The following is a 23,010-nucleotide window of genomic DNA, read 5'->3' as shown; positions in this document are numbered from 1 at the left end:
TGGCTCCCCCTCTCTTCTGAGGCAAGTGAGCCCAAGTGGCTTGCGTTCAGCACGGGGTCTCTGAACGTCCCACCTATTCACGACTCTGCATCTGAAAAAATTGTTGTTAATTTTTATCTCTAGAAATGAAACGAGAACAGTTTGGGGTTTATTTCTTTTTAATAAAGGCACCAGGTGGCTGTCAAAGAAGCTGTATTCCTTAATTAGCAGAAAGCAGAGCAGAAGGCTGTCTGCGGATGATCACTAGTGCAAGGGAGCTCTCTGCTGAAGGAAGCTAAGCAGATGCAGTTGCAACGTGGAGAGCCTCCAAGTCCCAGTTTGCAAAGGAACAGGGGCCAAGCTGATGGGAAAATCCTGGCACCTCTTCCACACAGTCAGAGACCTGAAACCTTCCTTTCTTGCAATCGCAAAATCATCTTCTGTTGAGACACATGCTTTGCCTCAGACTGTGTATCATCGTTCTCACCAAGGGCTGCCACCCAAAGAGCAGTGACTGCGACAGCCGCCCGGGTGCCGTAACCCCATGAAGACATATGGCCCTGCTCCTCTACTTCTGCTCTGATCCGGTGGCTTTCGTTCTCACACAAGATCCTTAGCAAAGATGGAGCCGTGCAGCAGCGCTGCGCTGGTACCTGCGGCTTTGAGGGAAAAAATTCCACTCTCCTGGTTTTTGACTCGTCTCTCCCAATTCCCTCAGATTATGGCTTTAGCGAGGGAAGGGGAGGCAGTAAGCTAATGCATTAGCCTTTCAAATTCAGGGGGATTTACTACCCTGCTTTTCCTTATATCACAGAAATGCAACGTAGTTTGACACAGATATTCAGACCTAACCCTGAGTTTGTGCTTCTCCTGAATTCAGGGAGTAATTAATGTGTTCATCCACTTAAAAAAGACAAATGAACAAAGCAGACTTATGAAGTGCCTGCTGCGATGATTACCAAGAGGTAATAAAAAGTATATGGCTTTGCTATCTACCCAGGAAACCACTCAAACGAGAAGGCAATATCTCCACTTTCCACTGAACTGAGGACTCAGACGGGAGATCGCAAAGCTCTCTGACACTGCACGTTGGCTCACAGAGCTACAAGCCAGCAAAAGCACTCACTGGCGCGTTTTTCCTTCTTTGGGTGGCGATGAGATGAGTTGCAGCAGCATCAGCGACCGCTGCCATTTGCGTTAGCAGCATGGGAAGTTCAAACCCAATTTTGAGGACACCAGCTTCCCTCTCACCGAACGCGTCCAAAAGGACGAGCGTTTCCCAAGCAATCACAGCCCCCCCCGAGCTCAACAGGAGATGCAGAAGCTCACTTTATCCCGTGATGTCTCCTCGTTTTGCTGGCGTAAGGATTGCCACGGTCGAGGCCCGGCTGCGCAGCCTTGGCTGGCGGAGCAGCTGCCCTGGGCAGAGCCCCGGCTGCCGCCCGCTCCCTGCTCCCGGCTCAGCTGCGATCTCCTCCTCGCCCCCGCCCGTGCACGTTGCCTGCGCTCGCCCGCCAGAGCTGACATCTCAGACTGCGCAAGCCTCTTCCGATGCCCTCTAACTTTAATTAAAAGGTCACCTTCAAAACACAAGCGAGAGGAGCCTGATACTCCGCCGTGCTGTTTTCACAAAACAAATTAGCCATAAAGTTAAGGCTGGGGAATTCAGCAGCTCTTAGCAACGATGGCAATTATTCGGCGGTTCACTTTAAAGGACTCTCTTGGTTCACTCATGCACAGCAGCGGTAAGGAAAAGGCAGAACTGAGGATCTGTGAAAGACTGAGTCTTAAATACAGTGTTACTGTCAAGGCAAAGAAGCCTTGAAAACAGGTGAATAGACTTGAAACACAAACAGAAAAGAAAGAAAGAGGAAAGAAGGGAAAGCTAGAGCTTTACAGAAGTCAAATCCTGGTGCCAGTTTTAACTAGCACGGTCAAAAGAGGTGAGGACTGGGAATATTCCTCTTATATTAAAACACATGTAACTGTTTATGGGCAGGTCACTGAAAGCCAGGCGCTTCTCGGCTAAATATTCAAGGACCGAGTGAGCTGGTTCCTTCCTCGCTGCAATGGGGGGGTATAGAGCAACGCTTGCAGCATCTTCTTCGCCAAAATAAAGCAGGTAGGGCAGGAGCGCTAACGAATCCGGCAAAATGAGTACTTTAAGCTGCAGGGACAGTTTCATAGTGCCACTGGTAATTTGTGGCTGCTCGTTAGCATTTTCCTCCACTGCTATTTCACAACGCTGGCTTATTAAATTTTGCTGTCTGAGATTGACTCTAAATAATAATTAATACCCAATGAGAAGGTCTTCGAATTAAGAGCACGCTGCTCCTGCGAGTCACTCCATGCGAAGCACTGGGATTAGCATCCACCTGACCACGCAAATGGGGTGCGGGGTGCTGGGCCCCCCCCAGGGCTGCTTCCTGCTTTCCATAGACGTGGATGCCCCTCCGGGGAGCATCTCCAGCTGGGACGACACGGCCTCGGCTCTGCACAGCCGCCCTGCACCGTGCAGCGCGCGCTTCGAGCTCCCTGGCGCTGGGGCCGCGGCAGCCCGGGGCTCTGCACCGCCTGGCCGACGAGTTACCTGTGAGGAGAAAATGCGTTTCGATTATAATTGATTTAAATCACAAATTCAATGTATTTGAAGGTTATTCGTGGCCATCGCAGCGACCCCCAGCTCCCACTTGCACACCAGGGCTACCTCAAGGCACGGGATTTCTAGTTGGACAATAGCACGGTGGCCCTCTGCCTGGGGTGGGGTATAAAAGCGGGGGCCCAACAGCCCCCTGACAGCGTTCAGTCCATCCCACAAGCTGTTCCTCGTCTCCTCGGTGTCCGTCAACCACCAGCTCCGCAGAACCGGCCACTGCTGCAACGCGCAGTTCAGCGCGGCAACCAGCCCCGTCGCTGGAGCTCAGGGAGCAGCACGGGACAAGGCGGCTCTGCCAGCGCAACGCCCTGCGCAAGGTAATTCGAGGTAGTCCCATGACTACTGCGAGTTTTAGCTCTCCCAGCTCGGCCCTCGGCGGAAGAAGACAACAGCTCTGCCCAGAAATGGTACAAAAATACCCGTTGCCTTGGCCTGGCAGAGGCAGCAGGGATGCCCCTGCGCATCCTCCTTTACCCCCAGGCTAGGGGTGTATTCAGTCCTCCCAAAAAGGGTGAGATGTTTAAGCCAATTAATTTCTAAACGAAGTGGGTAGCCGGTTCTCGAAGGCAGCTCTGAATCGAATCGCCCAGACTTAAATGCACTTAAGCAGCTTTTGTGTAACTTCAGCTCTGCTGATCCAGGCTCAGAAGGGTGACGCAAAGCGTCTGCTCCTTCTCCAGACTGCAAGGCAGCGATCGTGTCTGCTGAAGTGCAATGTCTGTGCATGATATGCATGAAGAGCTGCTTAAATATCAGTTGCCAGAGCCTGCCAAACAAGAAATAGATTTGCCTCGTACACTCGAGTGAATTTTTATTTTTGTCAATCTTGCGTCTCTTATAACATGTCCCCCTGTGAAATGTGTTGAGCAGAGATAACCAGGCATAATATATCCTCAGGGAGTTGCAACGGCAAGAAAACAATCTTGATATTCACAATGAAAAATGTCAAGTAGTTTTTTGCCACTTATAGCACCAAATGATGATTTTTTTATAGTCTGTCAGTGGAGAATTTGCTTTGGGAGAAAAGCCGGACTGTGAGAACTTATGTGCGGATGTATTTATTTACCACAGTTGCTGATCAGATAAAGCAAGCTCGGAGAAGTTATAAGCAAGCCTAATGATTTTCCCTGCATGCTGCGGGAGTGCTTTTCTTTCTGCACTTGTTCGGTCTAATTACAGTGGCGATATTATCAAAATTAGCAGCTCCAAATGCAACATACACAAACATATGGAAAAGTCTTCTCAGCATCAGGCGAGCTAGGCAAGGGCCACGTGAAGCTGCTACGGCACCGTCGCTGCCAGAGGACAAGACGCGTGGGATTTTTGGAAGCTCCTTTGCTCTCTGAAGCTGTGGGAACCCCTAAATATTTCAGTCTTTGCTTGTTTATTCTTTCAGCAGCCAAATTTAATCTTCATTCAGAGCACCTCTGAAGACCCAGTGAAGACACAGCAGCAGCAGGGTTTACCCACCAAAGGGGATTAATTAGGAGAAGAGCAGCTGAGGAGCACACCAATAGGAACTAAGAACATGTAGGAATGGGACAATCACATTTTCCACGATGTCCTTCCCTCCCAGATTTCTCCCACCACTCCTTGCCCCTGCAGCCACAGGGTCAGCAGGCATTTCCCCTCTTGGCACATGGCTGCACCGTGTGTTTGCTGGTATCGGGCAGCTTCTGCAGTGGGGTAGTGCTTGAAGGAAACAAATGAATAAGATGATCTCATTTTCCATATATGTTATTAGTGCAGAGGAATTATTTATATTAATTGTGCCTCTCTCACTTTGCCTTGTCAAAAGACAAGTGCAACTTTTCAGTTTGCAGGAGATTTTTGTAGGCACAGAATTTAAGGGGTGATGGAGAATGGATCCGAGCACTAAACCCAGTCCCAGCAAAGCACGTAAGCGCCTGCTTAGTTTGACTCCGCAAGGTTACTCGGGCGCTGAACAGTGACATCTAAGATCTAGCCCTCCTCATGCTGTAATTCAAACCTAATGCTCTTAAAATTAGGCAAAGGCACAAACGTGCGCTTCATCCGATCCGCATTCAGAAGAGAATCTGTCAAGGTATGGCAGCATTTGGATCTAATACGGCAAGTTGATATACGTGGTCTTCACGTTATATTAAGTCAAAATTTAGCTTTAATCTAGCTTTGATCTTTTCTAACATTGAGGCGACTTCCAGTCTGGGGCCATTTACTGTCATCGTCGAGGTTTTTAAGACCTAATTAAGCAGCGGGAGAGCAAAGCGGGGCGATTCTAGGCTCCTCCTGTTGCGCACGGCTGTGCTAAGAGAGGGCTAAGGGAAGCTGCACCAAGCGCGTTCGCCCGCAGAGAGGACAGCAAGGGCACGGTTTGGGTGTCATGATTTTATGCTCCTGAGAAAAAAGCAGGCCAGGCTGTGAGATGGAGAAGTCCGGGTGGCAGCAAGAGGTAAGGAAAGCCCGATACGTTAGCACTGGCAGGCTGGCACACACAGGCAAGGTTAACACGAATGATCTCTCTCTGGTGTCTTATTAATTGTCTGCTTCAATTATAATGTTCGATTAGCTGCAGGTAGGAAATGATACATTTGCACTTCTTCAAACAGCTACTTAAGAGCTGTAATTACATATGCACGTAAGAAGAATCCTAACTAAAAACACTTGGCATGGGGGGGGGGAATTTTTGCTCCCTTAAAAGTACATATTGTGTTTAAATTTATCTATATAAATAGGATATTAAGGAAGCAAATATGGTGATGCTTAATGAGCGCTTCCTGTTTAATCCGTTGTAGCATTTGCCTGCTCTCGGCTGGTTTCTCCAGTAATTACATTTCCAGCATCTTTAATTCATAACTTGATCTTTCATTTTCATCTAGTTCTTCCTCCTTCTCTCTATGTTTAGGCAGGTTCCCGCTCCCCTTTCTTGCCATATAGATACAAAATCCGGAGGCCGGAGGGAAGGCTAGGTGGACCTTCGCACCGTGACGTCTCCAGAAGAGGCCGACGTCCGACGTCAAACCACACACCTCGCGCCCCGGTGCCCGCGGCGTCCCCGGAGGGGCTGCGAGGCGGGACACGAGACCTGCGGGACGCCGAGGCCTCGGGGGCGCCCGGGGGAGGCGGCTGGGCCGCTCTGCCACCCCCAGCACGCGGGTCCGGGTGCTCGAATCCAGCCCCAGGGTGGCCTGCAGGCTCCCGAAGGCACGTGCCGCGCCGCGGTGCCTCCCCTGCTCCGGGGACAAGGCGAAACACATGGTCGTGGCAATTATTTCCCATACTGAGCCAATAGGGGGGATGACGAACACCCCCCACCTGCCCCGTTTCTGCAGAGGGGTTTCGGGAAGGTGAAGGCGAGGGGGAGAGACCCTTTCCTACTCTCCCAGCAGGGTTTTTGTAAAATTCCACGAAAGCTGGCAAATAAATCTCTCGAGAGGCGGTGGGTTTGTTGTGAGCTGCAGGGTGACCACCCAAGACGCGTTTCTTTAAAACCAGGGATGAGGCAGGGGCAGACAGAAGCGCCCAGACCCGCAGCAGCCTCCGCGCAGGAGAGACCCACGGGCAGCAAAGAGGAGGGCTAAAAACCATCCGCCACGGCTCGAAACCCGGGTTGCAAGCCCCGCTCCGCAGCCGCGCTAGCTCCTCCGCTTTTCCAAGCAGGGGAACCCTTTTCCAAGCGAACTCCATCAGTTTCGCAACAGCGGGCTGGGAATAAAGGTCAAACCTCAGTGAGAGCCCAGCTGCCGCGCGGCACCGGGCGGCATTTGCAACAGGGTTTGTCTTTAACCTACTAAGCCTTTGGTCCTCCACCGGGGAGCAAAGGGCGGGCGATGCCAGGAAGGCAGGCCTTGGAGAGGAAGCGTGCAGACTGAAAGCAAAACAATGAACGAATGCCAAACGAAAATAGCGAAAATAGTCTGGGAAATGGGTTCATTGAACAGTTTATCGGTGAGTCAGATCACGGTGTACCAAGTCTTGGTGCCGTTTCCGCCGCTCCCCTTTAGAGTCAATGCATTGCAAAAAAAAAAAAAAAAAAAACTCTGTAAATTTAACTGTTTGCAAATGCTTCTTGGAAGTGATTTTTTTGTCGCTCAAAAAAAGCAGAGACAAAATGGAACAACGGTTATGTAGGAACCAAGCACAAACCCCAACCAGCTGTGTCTGGCGTTACCTAACCTGCTTTGCAATTTTTTCGTAACACACATTCTGGGGGTATGAACTGATTTTTCGCAATCCGGACAGGAGCTGGCCCTCCGGGAAGGCGGAAGCGCGGACCCAGCCGGTAGCGCTCACGTCGCGCCGCCCAGCGGCCCCAGTTTCCCACGGGGTTTGCCGCGGTTCCCGAGGGCCAGACTGAGCACGATGGCGAAGCAGCGCTCGCAGCCCTCGGCTCCTGACTGCGGGGCTCTTCGTATCCTTGTCCTCCCGGGGGGCTTTTTATTTGCCTAGCTGGCAGCCAGCCGGTTTCAGTTTTCCTGGGAAAACTGGGCGGGCTGAACGCAGGAGGAGGCCCCTAGGTAGCAGGGCAAAGCATTTCGGAAAGAAAGCCCACAAGCAGCCCACCTGCCAGTTTAGACCCATCTAATATTAAACTTAGTGACAAGCAAGTTCCCTAAGAAAGTCTGTCGCTTCGGCTCTCGATGTTTGCAATAAACTTTCGCATTCCTTCTGGTAGGAACAGGACAAGGGAGAACGTGGCCAAAATGTGCGCTTTGTCACTCACTGAAAGAATAATTTGATGATCTGGGTTTATCTATGTTTGTACACTGATGGCAACTGCTGAAGCCTGGAAAAACCAGCTGGCTGGTGTGTGTCGGAGCGCTGTAATGAGCTGAGCGATGGAGAAGGCTCCGCTGGCTGAGACCTTCCCGGGGCAGCGCACAGCAGGGCCAGCGCGGCGCTTTGGGGAAACCTGCTGCAAATCGCACCGCTGCCAGTACGGTCAGCGTCCGTGGGAAGATGAGGATGGAAAGGGAAGGAATCGAGGAAAAGTTGGGCTTATTATCAAAGAGCAGTGGCATCAGTCTAAGTAATGTGCTGGCTAGTAACAGTCTGCCCTGCTGGAGGGATCAGCTGTGGGCAGGGAAAACAAGGCAGGCAGGGAAGCGAATCCTCCATCGCGCATCCCCGCGCCCCCGGCCGGTACCAGCAGGGACACGCTCTGCTCCCCGCTCCCCCCTCCCAGGAGGAAGGTAGGCTTACGCCAAAATCGCATCAACCCTGCTTGCTTTATTTCTGTGCCGAGGCAGAGGCTTTGCACGGGTTCAGACTTTAATGAGTCTGTTTACTCACTTAATTTGGACCTTGGTACCTGAGTAATCATGGAAATGAAGAGCTGCTAAATGGAGCGGGCTGGGAATAATTGGAAGGAGCGTTTGTCGTCTGAGTCATTGAAACGAATTTTTTGGTGGGAAAGGCTCAGGTTTGATAACAGATTTGCCATCTGGAAAGTTTCCTGGGGGGAGGGGGGAAGAGGATTTGAAATTTTCAGAGGAACCTTTTATTAAATGCAAATTCCTGGGTTAATTTTCATTTAGATATTTGTAATCAAATGAAAAAAGGAAAAGAAACACATAGTGGAAATACAAAATAGTAATTAATTTTGGTAGAAATGAGTGCATATTTCCAGGCTTTCAATTCATTAAAGCCCCAAAGATTAACATGTTGTTCCCATTCAGAAGGGGAGAAAATATCAAAACCTTTACAATTGCTACGGGACAGGGAAAAATTATTGCTCCCATTTAGTACTCCCGATGCACAAAAACAGTAGCAAATTCTCATTTTCCAAGACTCTTGGATTATTTTGTGCTTAGGGCTTTTCTCCTATCATCTCCCTTTCCCCTCATCACCAATATTCAAATAAAAAGGCAGAGCATTTTATAAAGACACAAACGAGATGCGCCTTGCAGACAGATGCGCCGGTTTTGCAACCGCCGGCACAGAAGGATTCGCCGCCACGAAGCCTGCTAATGAGAGCAACCTCGCTTTTAGGGGGAATGTTAATCAATTAGACACACCGCCTACTACTGATGGCTTTTTTTTCCCAATTAGGTTAGTAAAATATGAACACAGGAGCTTTTTTTTTTTCTCCTCCCTGCAGCTAGCCAGCTCGTGCCCCCGGAGGAGCGCCACGCGCCCGGCCCCGGGCTGCCCCGGAGGGGAGGCTCAGTGCCGGCCCCGGCCGGGCTGCTGCTCCGTCCGCAGCCCGGGGAGCCCAGCCGGGTGCCTGCGCGGTCAGCGGTACGGCCAGATGTATAGTCCCTCCTCCAGGCTTTGAATTTTTGAGGCCGAACACTAAGGTTTATGCATGCGGCTCATCAGCGCGCGCCGGGGCTGCAGCAGGGAGTGCGCAGGCACGAGCGCCGCGGAGGTGGGTCGCCGTGCCAGGACGGGGCTCGGGGCGGAGCGGCTGCCCTCCGGCTTGCCGAGCTTTGCTCGGATTGCCGGGGAGCGTCAAACCCAGCCGCCAGCTCCCGCGAGGCACCCTCGGCAGAGCTGCTGACTTCGCCGAGATAGCAGTAATAACACAGCTCTGAAAAAGCGATGGGAGGCTCGTCTCCAAGAGAAAAAGCGCGTCGCTTGATTCAGAGCAAGACAAGAGCCTGATAAGTCTCCAGAAACACTCACAAGCTCGGAATAATATTGACCTACAAGGAAGCATGGGACCCCTGAAAACCACTGATAAGCTATCCCGAGCCTTCAGCAGTTTTCCTCACGGCTATCAGGTTTCGGGGAACCCAGGCAGCACGCTGCGTATCGCCCGGCTCCCCCGAGAAGGGAGAAAAATAATGATGCACACCGAAACAGTTTAGGGAGGTGATGCTCTTCAAGCAGATCCAAGCAAGGTTATCTTCAAAGCATCACACAAAACCAAACGGTCTCCCAGGCTTGCTGGTTAGGAATTGTGGCTTATCATGTAGAAAAGAGAAAAATCCTGTTTTAACATATTGTTAAACAAAGATGAACCATGCGTCAGAGAGTGTATTGCTCATCCCAGGGGCCAGATTGCGTTTCTTTACCAACTTTGGCTGTTTTTCAGGAGAAACTGTTTCTCCATCAACACACCACGAGACCTCTGTGTCTGTCCTTGCTGGGGAGAAGCAGCTTTCCCATACTAGGAGAGGAAACTTTACAAAAAGGGAGTTAAACAGACAACCTGCAATTGATACAGCGTGACATTAAAAAGCGCAAACTTAACAGTGGCCAGAACTCTTTTGCTGAGAGTCTGAATGTTTTGGTGTAACTCATCTCACTTCCCTGTCATGACAAAGATTAGCTTAAGGGAGGCAGCTTAAATTGACTCTCCCGGCCGCTGCATTTGATGCGTCACACCCAGCGCTCACCGGTGAAAGCTAATTGCCCTTCACCAGGCGATCACGGAGGTTGGGGGGCTGCACATCACCGACAATAGCCCAAACCCACCCTTTTCGGTGGGCCTGACTTGGGCCCGTGGATTATTTTTGCAGAGAAAACACAAAACATGTGCGTGCACTTGGTGGGTTTGTAGGTGGATGCAGCACCTCCCTTGGGGCCGCGTTGCAGCCAGGATCCACCAGGACCCACCTTCAGGAGGAGGAAAAACTTGCTCTTACTCACCTCATCTTACACCTAAGTTTGGGATGACCTGCCCGTGATAAACGCGTGTCCAACTCATCACCCTGCTGTATTGATAAGAGATCAAGATGTAGAGGCCTAAGGAGACTTATGCTGACTTATGTCAGCTGAGAATCTGCCCCATATTCACAAACAGCAGCAAGTCATGAATTTGTCTCCATCCCTAAGAAAGAAGGCATGCAGAGGCTGCAGGTAGTTCACCCGTCCCGCTAAATCCAAGCTTTCTAGATGTTGCTTAGGTGGCTTGATTTAGCTGCTTGGGAGATTTTATCTGTAACGCCACAAAGCCTGGGACAGCTCGTGAGTTTTAATTCTTACTTCTGCTGATGTGGAAGGCTTTACTTGTGCTTCCATGTGCTCCATTCAGAGCAGATTTGGTATTTTTAAACCAGATTGCTAGGGTAGTAGGAGACCCCATTTTTCACACTAGCTAGAACCGGGGCAGACTAGGCTGTCTAACATTCGTGTCTAGAGCTACCGTTTCTATAGTTACTGCACATTAGTGCTTCATTGAACCGCTGCAATATTCATCTTATAGTAGCTCTGCTTCCCCGTGCGGGAGAGGCTTGGTCTGCCTCCAGGGGTTTTGGTGGACTCGTCTCACTGTATGTACTTTTAGGTTCCTCAGGACCCTTTAGTGACTAAATGCGCGTTACTTGGTGACGAAGCAGGCGAGATGCGACACAACTGAAACTGCGGCCGTGGGGACACGAGCGGGCTGTCCACGTGCCTGGCGCATCCGTGACACCGGACCTGTCAGCCCGTCCGTGTCCTAAGTCAGGGTGGTGGTATCTGCGTTAGCGTTGTGTCGCGCTGCCTTGAATCCCGCTCCGGACATGGCGTCTGGCAGCAGATAACTCACGGCCGAGCACAGCCGGGAGGACGGGGGCGAAGGGATCCGAGGCACCAGCCGAAGGCCACGGGCTCGTCCTCAGCGCCTGCCCAGCGAAGGCTTTTCGCACACCCTCCCCGCAACAGGAAACCCTGAACAGCCTCAATTTCATCTTCTAAAATTGCCTGTTGCAGGACAATATGAAAACTTGCTGGGAAGACGAGGTGGTTACGGTGTTTATTCTGTTCCAGAAGAAATGGTTTCGGCCAAAGAAAATGCCAGCACACTGTGCTCCGGTGAAGACCCTCAACGGGTGGGTACAGACACGGTCCTGCTGCGCTCCCGCCGCCGCACGCAGCTCCCGGCCACCGCGACCTGCCTCGGGCTCAGAGGCTCCACAGGCTGCTGAAACACGGGCACTTCCTTCAGTCTGCCGCCGGTCTTCAGTTCTGCTTGGTTTCAAAGTAAGCTAGAAGAGAAACGGTATTAATCGCGAGCCTGCTCTGCAGCCCACTGGGCTCAGTAAAAGCTTTCCCGCTACATTCAGCTCGCGCAGAGCTCCCCGTGCTTTTCTGTGCTCCAAAGCAAGTTTTGATCGCCATCGACAGAAAAATACAGGTAGTTTTTTTCCTGCATGATGAAAACAAACACGGACCTCCTGCGGGGCAGTAAAGATTTTGTCCTCCTGCAGCTTAATTCTTCTCGCATTTCTGCTTTTTGCTCTGTGCAGCTTAGCTGACTTCAGCCAAGGCGATTTCTGTCCCCACCCAGACAGGAGTGGGACAGCATCTGGGCCGCAGCATCTGAGGAGCCCGATGCTGCGGCCACCCAACCCAGACTGCCCCCGGGACCTCAGATTGTCCTGTCGGGGCACCGGCCGCCAATCCCCCTCGAACCGCCCGGGTGGCTTGGCCTGTATCGCGCACCCGCGTCGGCGTGCGGCCAGGGGGCACGTCGGCGCCGCTCCCGCGCTGCTGCCTTGCTCTCGGCTTCATGTCTTCAGCCATTTGCAAGGGGTGTTTTCCGAAACGCCCCGGGCCCTGCTACCCAAAGCGTCACCCAAATGCCCAGAACCCACGTCAGCAACGCTGCAAAGGTTGTGCGCTTTTGCAAGAGCGCGCCGCAAGACCCCACGCTAACAGCATGCAAAACAGAGGATATTTCCTGGCCGTTTTGCCCGCAGAATAAGCCAGAATAAGCTGCACCGCGGATGGGATCCGGGCACTTCACCGGCAGCTCAAACATCTCGGTCGGTCTCCAGGAGAGCAGGAGATGCTTCCAGTTATCCTGGACAGGAGCAGACCCAGCTTGTCTCATGGATCCGGCTGAGACAGCCCCAGCCAGCCTATTCCTCCCTTTCACAGCGGGACGTGCCTAATAATGCCCAGCAAGCAGCCCAGCAGCTGATTTACTCAGCAAAAAATTCAACGGGTGACGGGAACCAAGCCGCCAGCTCCAGCCCCCGGCGCAGGACGTGCGCGCTGGCGGGGAGCGAGCGCTGGGCTCCCCTCCGCCCGGCTGACCCCTCCTCGTGCGCGATTTTCCACTTGGGGACAGCGAGGGAAAGGGGGTCCCCGGCTGCGTCCTTGGCTACGCCGGCTGCTCGAGAGCCACTGCTGCCGTGGGGTTTCGGTTACCTGGACCCTTACATGGTGCATCACTTTCTGGTTACAAATGATATCTGTTTTCCCTGGAAATATCTCTGATTTCTTTTTCTTTTTTTTTTTTCTTAGGTACGAGATGTTTATCTTGGACCTTATTCGTGTCTTTTAAAATATATTTGCAAGTTCACTGGTGTAAATCTGCAATACGATGTATTGATCTGCATTCGTACTTTACCTAGAAGAACCAACGCTCGCTCTCAACCAGTGCACAGAGATGCTGGGAAAAGTCACCGGTAATGATTAAGTAAACGCCGCACGAGCTGTTTTTAGCCTCGCGGCTTTGCGATGCTGCCGTCTGCATTGCCACCTAGCGGCACTGCCCCGGCCCCGGCCTCGGAGGCCCACGCGAAATCCTGACCCGCGGCGCCGGTCCGCCGGCAGCAGAGGGGTCTGGCAACACCCGGGGAAAGGCTGCCTGTAGGGCTCGTTATTTTAATGCAATCAGAGCATGCCAACCATTTTTTCCCCCTCCTCCGGGCTGTTTGCTGAACTAGGTTAATCCAAGTATAAAAAGTGAAATACGTATGTTTACTCCTGTTTCAGTCCACGGGAAAAAATGAAGCCCTGGAGCACAACGTGGGGATGGGACACGGGAAGCCCCGGGCAGCGCGTGCAGGGCTGGACGGGGAGGGAAGGGAGCCCTGCACCGATGCCTCCAGGGGAGGTCGTAGCAGGAGAAAGAGGCGAGCGAGCCCTGCAAAATCAGCTGTTCAAAGCTTTTCTTCACCGTCATTTTAAAATCTCCAGGAAGCTTCTAAACACACTCTTCACTTCAGGAGAACAGCTCACTGATTGCCTTGCTTTTTTCCTACAATAAATAACATCCAGTTCTTCCTGCTTGGACTCACTTGCGTGTGCTCATTTGTTTTTATTCCCCGTCGGTTTTCCTCAATACCAAGCATTGTTTATTTGTCCTCTTTAACGGAACGAATCAGCCCTAAAGCAAATCATATGTGACACAGGACTTTGACCTCATTTACGCAGCGCAGGTCTGGGAGAAACTCGGTGGCTTCAGCAGGGTTGCTCTGCACGTAAACGAGCAATGCCAAGTTATTTACCTTTCCCCCTTGCCGCTTCTTCCTCAGCAACCCAAAACCTCACTCTGCCTTCGAGAGCTGGCGTCCTCCTTCTTCACAGGAGGAGAAGACAGGCCAGCAGGAGAAGACACAAACCCACAGCGTATCGAGCAGCATCTTCAGTCCCGCAAGGGCGATGCTGCTATCCGGAGCTCCCCATCCAAGAGAAGCTGTATTTAACGCCTCGACTTAAACACAGACCTAAATGCAAACTTGCCTCGTGGGGTGGCCTCTGAGACCCTTGTCAGCCCAGCTCAGGCACCAGAACAAGGTGGCAATGCGGGAAAAACCTCGAGCACCCTCTACGCCGGGTCCAGCCTGGTCTGCAGAGGGATGTAGCTGGGAAGGTCTCCAGCTGCTGGGGGGCCTCAAAGAGAGGGGCAGCTGATGAAAGACACACACAGAAGTACCTGTGAAATACTGGTTATATTTCTGTTCCTTTTATAGCAATATAATACTTTACATGAGACTGGGAAACATACATTCGAAGAGGGTTGGTTTTTTTTTTAAATTACCTGTACACCTACATAATATATTTATGGAATATGAACACATTTTTGCTACTTAATTAAGCCCATGACTTTTCAGTCCCACATTGACATAATAAGCCACCCGAATCCTGTGAGGTTTCCTTTTGCTCTTGATATACACATTCAGATAAAGCTCCTTTTATAAACACTAGAATTGCATCGCAATATCCTTTTTATGTAATATATATATATATATGTAAGTATATATTAAAAAAACCCCACAGCTTCTACCTTTCATACATACATCATACATAAAATATGTTCCCAAAATACATTCATGCATTTTCCCCTTCCAAAGGTTCCTGCTTGTACCCGAAGTGTCTGTGAGCTGTGAAGGGCGGTCGCTGGGACAGGGCTGGAGGGACCGGCTCTTGGATGCACGTGCCTATGAAACTGGGTGAGGGTTATGAAAACCTTTTGGCATTTGTGGACTGCTGGGGTTAATTCCTGCCCAAAGGCCCTCAGGAAGAGCAGCTTTCAGTGTCCCCTGGGGCTCACCTGCTTCTTCCCTTCCCGTCCACCTCCGGGGAGATACTGCGCAGAGGTGCATGTGCCTCAGTGCATGCACTTTTGTGCCCAAAACCACACTTGGAGGCTCACAATACAGCAGAAAGCGTGAGCCTGGTGCTACAGCCACCCTCACGAGCCCAGACCTTGCTGAGCTGCCGCACTGGGCCCAGGCTGTTCCCACCATACCCGAGGCCATCCATACGGCACCAGCGGCTGATGTTCAAGCAGACCAAGCCCACCCTTCACCTCACTGCTAACGCTCCCAGGCTTTTTAGCAGTGACCACGTTACCAGAGGCACTGAAGTCCTTCCAGTGCTACACAACAGTTGGCAAAACGGGACTTTTGAAAGGGCAAGCTAGCTCCTGGGCTTTGGTTGAAGAGGATGTGCGAATGGAAGAGGTTTGCTTTCTTTAAAGCCACTCAGGGATGAGGATTGACCTCATTCTCGTTTATACCCCCAGTACTGCTTTCCCCATTTGCAACGGGAGAGGACTAACCTCGAGCAGGCTTTACCTTCACTCGGAGCAGATTTGGTCCTTAGATAACTAACTAAAACCAGCTTCCCATCCTGTGTCCATTTATGAAAACATAAATATACAAAATATCTACAGAGTAATTCTAAATAGCATCTGGCACAAAATCAGCACTGTACGCCCTGTCCCGGTGAGCTGGTTTTTTACAGTGTAGGATTGCCGGGGTCGGCCACAATCTTCCCATGGGCCTCCACCTACCCTCAGAGTTGTACCTGGATTTTTTGTCTGTGCAAATATGTGCAGACTAAGCAATAAACTGGCCTGACTGGGGATGTGTAGGGAAGTCCGGAACCCAGACGTATGCCTGTCAGACACTGAAATCCTGTTCTTTACCCCTTAGAAATGACATGTGTTCAATATTGCAAGTGCATGTTCAAAGGCCATTTTGAGAACACTGCCCTCTCTATTTGCAAAGAACGGGCCGGTTACAATCCAGCATTCACTTCACACAATAAAGTCTGTCATTACGGCAAGCTCTCCCTTAAGCTAGCAGTCTAGAGAAAAAATTAAATCCATTCTGTTTTTTTCACGTGTACCTAAAAACAACATCTTTACAGAGCAAACAAAGAGAAGCTTTGCATAGATCCGTATCTGACGTGTTCCTGCACCCCACAACAAAGCATCCAATGAACAACGGCAAGAAATAAGTTCAAGTTTTGTACAGTACATTACAAAAGGCATCACCTTTAAAAAAAACAACAAAAATGAAGTGCCACCGTGCCGTAAATCCTGCAAGTGAAACCAGGCAGGGAAAGTACAGTATTCGACAGCACTCAGGGGTTGCTGCCTGTAGTGTACTGATGAATTTGCTAGACAAATCCCGTCTTAAACCTATCTCCCGTTACACAGTAATATGAGCTCTCATAATTAGATGCTCTGCTACTGAACGGAAGAGCTCAGCACAGCCGGAGCACACTGGCGTGGTTGGCAAGCAATGCTGGATGCGTCACGGGGAGAAAGAAGACACCGTCTGGGCTGCCTGCTTTGCATACAGTAGTTTAAGGGCTAGCTGTCCTCTTTGCAAAGCAGATTGCAGGACAGCAAGTCTCTTTTCAAGCCTAAGAAGCCTCAATGCAAGCTTTGCTACAGTTGGATTTACAATGCAGATATTGGGGCCCAGATCCTCTTGTGGTTTAAACCACGTGCACTCCATTGGAGTTACCAGTGCCTATTTCCACTAGTGGAGAATGCGGTCCTTACTTGTTACAGACATGGAATAAAGCTATAGTAGCCCTTTCTTTAAGTTAAATTAAATAATCATATATGGCATCAGCGCACAACTTTAAATGTGCTTCTGCTGTTAAGAAAATAGCAAGCACACCAGTGGTTAATTAAGTTATCCCTCTTGAGCTAAAAAAGCAATAATATTACTATTAATTAAAAAATCCTAGGAATCGAATAATGTCTTGTCGTAGTATTTTTGAGATTGAGAGAGGGTCACTTGCACATTTATAGCGCTATTTATCCTCTTCAGTCTGGAGTGATGGTTTGTTTTCCTGGAGGTCACAGATGCCATTTTCAGATGCACGTGAGCTTCCCGGAGCGGATTCTGCTGGCGGCGGTTTGTAAAGTAAACAGGCGACTATAAAGAAGGAGGTTCCTAGCACCTGCAGCCACAAAGATGTCCCGTTAGTGCTTGCTCTCAGGAGAGCCCAGCATCCCCGCTGCGTTCCCCAAACGGGGCCCAGTCCTCAGCTGCTGTAACCCAGCAGCAAGACATCAAACCTCACGGTGGGTCCAGCAAGACATCAAACCTCACGGTGCCCTCGAGCATCCCAAGCCGCTGGCACGAGGGGAGACCCCAGTGCAGCCCTGCTTGGCCGCAGGACTCAACACAAGCCAAGCAGTTGCCAGGGATGGAAATCAGAGGTCTCCAAATTTGAGAGAGGGTCGGTCTGGTATTTTTGGTACCAGCAGACAATTCCGAATTGAGGGTGTGAATTTGTCCAGAGGCAGCTGCTCATTTTTGGGATGAGATTTGCTGAGGAGGTTTGGGGGAGGAGACAAGGGTGAAACCGGGGTAAGTCGGGGAGCAGGGCTGGATACAGCAAAAATTTGACATTATTGGGCTCCATAGCAATGAGACATTGGGAATTTGTCAGGCTGTTCAGCCTGGAGCACAGCACAGAGTGGACTGACACTGCCAGAGCTATTTTCTCAAAGGATTTTGAAAGTCTCTTTATCACAGCAACTGCTAAACCCTGCTCTGTAAGCCAAGTGCTTGTTTGGGAGCAGTTAAAACGGTGCTTTTGAGCTAATAAATATGAAACTTGCAGCTTAGCTCTTGTATTTTCTAGCAGTGATCGGGGAATGGTTATTTACAGCTTGCCTACAATGGCCTCTCTCATTCTCACTGACACGCTGCAGTTGTGTATTTAATTCCATTCCTAGCAAAAGTCACTTCAGTAATTGTTAGGAGAAGAGGAGATTTTTCATATGCTGCAACAAAAACTGTAAGCCCAGAAAATAATGAGAACGTAAGAGAATGATGGTGCCTGAAGCACCATTACACGACAAGAAGTAAATGGAGCTCTGCCTTTAGTGAAAACATTTCCTGCGTTACAGTATAATTTGTGTTATGGGCAGATTTGCAAAACACAGTTTTGCAAAATCCTCTCTCCATGCAAAATGCCGCCTCCTACAGTACTGTTTATTTTATCGCAAAACGAAACAATAGGCATCACCTTGTAGACAAGTCCAGCAATCAGGGTGTATCGGCTCATGGCTGAGTTCTGGTAAATGTAGCAAGAACCTTGCTCACCGCACTGGTCCTGCCAAAGCAGGCACGATTTATCAATCATCGACCCAAAGGCGATGGGGCCAGGAATGCCTCCTGCAGGGAGAGAGAAGGGGCCTTCAGGTTATAGAGCATCTCTCTACCAGCCTTGCAAAGTGCACCAGGCTCTGCTGCTGCTGCGACTGTGCAAACAACCTGCAACTTGTAGGGCTGTAGTTTTCCAAAGAACCTAGAGCAAAACGGTACCCAAAACACGTCAAGTTTCGAGAACTGACAGTCCAGGGAATCCTCTGAGCATCCTAGTCTACAGACTGCACACGAGGCTTCAACACCTCTGCCTCTTTTGTTCTTAAAATACGGACACGTTGCCAGGACCGCACTGCTCTTCCTTTACCCTTTCTGAGACATGTTATGAAATTCTTCATTTTCATTTCAACAGCCAACTGGATGGTTAAAGAGATGCTTCCTTCCAAAGACGGCAGAAGGAAGAGATCAACCAAAAGGAACTTTTAGCATCTAAAAGCACCTCAACGTCTGAATCCCCTACCTACATGACCTTTTCTGTCATGTTGCCCCAGAGCCGTGTGAGCTATTCATAAGGACGGACCTGTTTGCTGTGTTCAGCTCTTTACTTTAGTTTGCAAACTGTATGCAAAGAGGATTGCTTTTTTATGAGTGCACACAGACAAGAGAAAAGATCCTCCTTTCCGTATCACATGTTTTATCCCCCTCTTTTCCAACCCTACATCTTTCTTCTTAGATAACAGTGTCATATGTGCTCCACCAAACCAATGGACCATACATACACGCACAAATTCACTCTGTACTCTACCTAGAGTTCGCACTACGATCCACTGGATCCCAAGCGCAAACGACTTTTGTCTGTCGGAGACACACCTAGGGAAGAAAAAGGGATCGTTGGAAAACGCTGCCGGGCTGCCGGCACCTCCCTCCGCCCACCACCACCACGCTCGGCTCCGACAGCCGCGGGGCACTCGTTTGCTCAACAGGTCTCCTTTCCCCTTGGAGCCCGAGGTTCGCCCCGGGGCAACGTCGGTCTCCTCCGCCGCGGGCACACTGGGCGCCTGCTGGCGGATCGCTTCGCCGCGAGCGCAGAGCACAGAGCTGCACACGCTCGTATGTGCCTTCCCAGAGACTGTGAAGTCCCACGGTCCTCAGGCTGTTACGAACAGGTTGTTTTCACCCCACCCTCCGCAGAGCTGCAGCCAGCGGGATAAAATGGAGATGGGGATTTTGGGGGTTTCCTGCGGTGCCGGCACGCGAAGCGGCGATCCCGTGCTTACCGCAGGGTTGCTGTCAGAGCGGGAATACTGCTCAGGAAGGTGAAGAGGATCACGATGAACATGAAGAAGAGGAGCAGGGGCCTTTTCCCACAAGAGGAGGTGCATTTCCCTGCCTCCGCCTCTGCGGGGCCAGAGAGGTGGCTTTGGGCAATGCAGCTACACTCGCCGTAGACCTGGGGAACGAATGCCCACGGTCAGTTTGTCAGGGAGAGCCCTGTGACAGTCACAGCTGGGCTGGAAACAGAAAAATTCAGCACGGAAACCCTTTGATTTGGCTACTGAAGCGGAGAGATCCAGAAATCAAACCACATTCCTGACGCACCTCTGTTTCCAACAGAGGTTATTAAATAACAGAAAGGGACTTTACCGAGCAGCCCTTGGATGTCACCAGTGCCTCCCCATCACCCAGCCTCAGGGGACCTTCTCCTGTCCTCCCAGGTGATGCCCGGCTCTCAAGTATCCCCCAACTTCCCTGGGCCATCTCTGCCTTTTCCGCTGGTTCCAAACCACACTCAAACCTTCACAGGCATTTGCAGACCAGTCGAAATACTCTACAGAGCATGTTCTGCTGCCTTGCTAATGCACAGTGCTTGCAGACGTACATTCTTGCCACTCTTGAATTTTCTGGACACTTTGCATCCTGCATGGCAGGGAGAGTAATACATAAGGCCGTCGCTTCCGCAGACAGGGCTGTAAGTCTCCCGCAGGCAGCCGCACTCCGCGTTGCACGCCGCCGTCAGGTTTAGGTGGCCTCCTGGCAAAGCACTAGAGAAACACCGGAGCAGTCAGGCCTCGGACAGCTTTTCCCAGGAGGAAATGGGGTAGAATCAGAGGAGAAGGGGGGATGATAGGAGATGCTAGTGCAGAGCCACCCCAGAGGGCATGGGCCAGGCATAACATCAAGCTGGGGAAACGTTTCGTCTCCCGGTTTTAAGCATTAAACAGGAATCGTGTCCTGGAAGTGCCTGTTTGCTGCAGCTACAAAGGGAATTTAAATGACCAGCTCATAAGGAGATATGCCCATTTGGACAGGAGATTCCCACCAGTAGTCTAAACCAGCAACCTATGCAATTTTTATAGCCACCGGAGACAGCTGGGGACCTCGTGAGAGCACCTGAACAGTGGAGTGAAACATGCTCTGGCGGTGCTGGTGTCTCCCAGACTGCCGAAGAAGCCTGTTCCATAAACACAGATTAATTGCGTTAACTTGGACACCTGTACTCTGGGGATATGGCTCTCACCCTCAGTATCCGCCTGTGAGACTGACTATGCAGTCACACTCGACATCATCTTCTATCAATCACCCACATCTTCTATCACTATAACACATGAGTAACATTAGCATCGTGTATTTGGAGTTATCCTTATTTTCTGACCATGGCCACACAGTACAAGACATATAGGATTATTATTACCTTCCCTCGTACATCTGGGTTACTCCTGCCATAGGCATGTTAGGGCAGTGAATAAAAAAAATGAAAATAGCCAGCAGACTTGACACTGTGCAAAGTAAACACAATTTGATGATTCCTGAACAGCGAAGTTTAAATTTATTCACAAGAAATCCTCCCAGGAATGTGCCTCCCCCTCCGGCCGGCACAACAAGATAACCTGAAAAAAGAAAAACCCACAGACAAACAAGTTTAGAAATGCCAGCAAGGAGTTTCTGTGTGTCTGAATATATTAACTGCAGTGTTTCTGCATGACAATAACCCTTTGGCTGCTTCTTGCTGAGAGTTCAGTGGATTTTGCTACAAAGAAAGCAACAACAGCTGATCCTCTCTAGTAGCTCAGATAACATGCCATGAACTTGGCAAGGCAAAGTTTTTAGAGCTCTAAAAACTGGCTGTTTAAGGTCCGTATCATGAATAACTGCTTATTAGACCCCCACTGAACCTATATCCAACTTGCTTGTGACAGTTAAATAAGTTCCACAATTCAGACTGTCCTCGTTAGAGGCCGTTGGTAATGATTCCTGGTAATGCACAAGCAGAAATAGACTACAAGTTATTTTGCCTTTTTTTTGAGGGTCCTAGACGGACACAGAGGCAATATGTTTCTCGCTAATGACAGTAGATAACAGCTCTGAAAATGGACTTGGTACAGATGTGCTGGTGGGAAACGATCCTGAATAGCTAATAGCTAAAAATAACACCCTGACCGTGAATGAGCTGCAAGGTGTGTTTGCTTCCACTCTAGCTGGCTGGCAGCGCTCTTGTGTTTGTAGGCAAAACGGAGAGGAACACTGCAGAGAACTGGTTTCCTTACCAAAAAAGGTAGCAGCTTGAGAGGCACTTAAACTAAACTGAGACTCAAGGAACTTGGGTCCAAACGTGGACATGCCAGCAATGAGCGTGGCTTCGGTGGCTCCTGCTAAGCAGAGGAAGATGAAGGTGGGGTTCTTCAGAAGCAGCAGCACTGACCTGGCAAGGACAAATATACTGGAATTGAATTTCTGCGGCACATTTTGATGTGTTCAAGTCTGTCCCCAAGACCAGGGAACAAAGTTGTGCTTCGTATTTATGTGCACGTTACTCGTGTGCCCAGGTACTCCTGAGAGTAACAACCTCTTTTAACCACGGGTGTGTTGCAACTCATGGGAAACACCAAGCAAGCCTTTCCATATGGAAGAAGCACCTTCAAGACACCTTACGTCCCACCGGAAAACAAAAAAGTAATTTTTCTCCCACAACCTAGGCACAGTTTTACTTTAAGATTAATGTGTAAGTTGAGCAAATACATTTTCTTTTTGACCCAATGGCATTTAATAGAGACGCACAGATATCCCTGAAAAATTGCCCTGTGTCATTTATATGCAGAAAGATGATCCAGAAATGATTCCATCTCTGAGACACAGAAAGCCCCTCAGGCAGGTGGGATGGTCTCAATTATCTTCTACTCTCTCGGACATTGGACTAAGAGGGTTTTCACTGCTTTGCCGGGATTGTTTTGTAACTAGCTTGAAAGTCTGCCACGTAACTTTCCCCAAGTTTTGCATGCCCTCGGCACCGCAACGAAACATCCTGCTTCAGAAACTGGAACAACACGGTTCGCTCTGCAACGATGACAGCAACAGGGATGCAGCAGGCTGCTCGCTGCGCTGGAATCAGAATCCCATAACAGTTACTACTTTGGAGGAAACGAGAAATGGGAGAAAAGCTACTGCAGGACAAGTCGGTGTAAGACGTGCTGAGGCTCAGCGTCAGATATATCAGGATTTTAGGGATCTGTGTGATGTTACTAATGTGAAGTGGACACGTTCATTACAGCAAAAGGATAAGGAAGTTGAAAGAAGAAATATCACACATTCTTATACATTGATTTCAGGGGGCTTTATAATAACCACTGTCTAGCTGCTAGGATTAGTTTAATTTACTAAACAGTTCTCCAGGACCAACCTTTTCAACTGTGCTTTACTTGCAAGCATAAAGCCTACTCTCTTAGCTAGAAAATGCATTTTCTGGAACTCTTGGCACGGCTATGTGTGTGCAGTATTTGATATATAAATTGTATGAATGCTTCCACCTATTCACAGTTCAAGAGAAGAGGGAGGAGTTCATGGCACTCGAGTGACTTTGAGCCCCGCTGGCCAAAG

General features: G+C 50.1%; 1 protein-coding gene across 6 annotated transcripts in view; it reads right to left on the bottom strand.

The window, feature by feature from the left end:
- Positions 1-14,204: 14,204 nt before the first annotated feature.
- The window catches only part of SLCO4A1 (solute carrier organic anion transporter family member 4A1), a 32,364-nt gene continuing 23,558 nt past the window's right edge, over positions 14,205-23,010 (bottom strand). For all 6 annotated transcript variants that reach the window (XM_068912158.1, XM_068912157.1, XM_068912154.1 and 3 more), the window contains 7 exons: positions 21,684-21,838; positions 20,831-21,026; positions 20,018-20,180; positions 19,416-19,588; positions 18,944-19,008; positions 18,059-18,207; positions 14,205-16,981 (listed from right to left, as the gene is read on the bottom strand). In XM_068912158.1, the coding sequence (XP_068768259.1) occupies positions 16,832-16,981; positions 18,059-18,207; positions 18,944-19,008; positions 19,416-19,588; positions 20,018-20,180; positions 20,831-21,026; positions 21,684-21,838 (1,051 nt within the window). In that variant the 3' untranslated portion in view covers positions 14,205-16,831. The remainder of the gene's footprint in view (positions 16,982-18,058; positions 18,208-18,943; positions 19,009-19,415; positions 19,589-20,017; positions 20,181-20,830; positions 21,027-21,683; positions 21,839-23,010) is intronic.

The sequence above is a fragment of the Struthio camelus genome, chromosome 18 (assembly GCF_040807025.1).
Source record: "Struthio camelus isolate bStrCam1 chromosome 18, bStrCam1.hap1, whole genome shotgun sequence".
NCBI lineage: Eukaryota > Metazoa > Chordata > Aves > Struthioniformes > Struthionidae > Struthio > Struthio camelus.
Note: the sequence above shows the minus strand (reverse complement) of the source record. Positions and strands in the feature narration are given on the sequence as shown.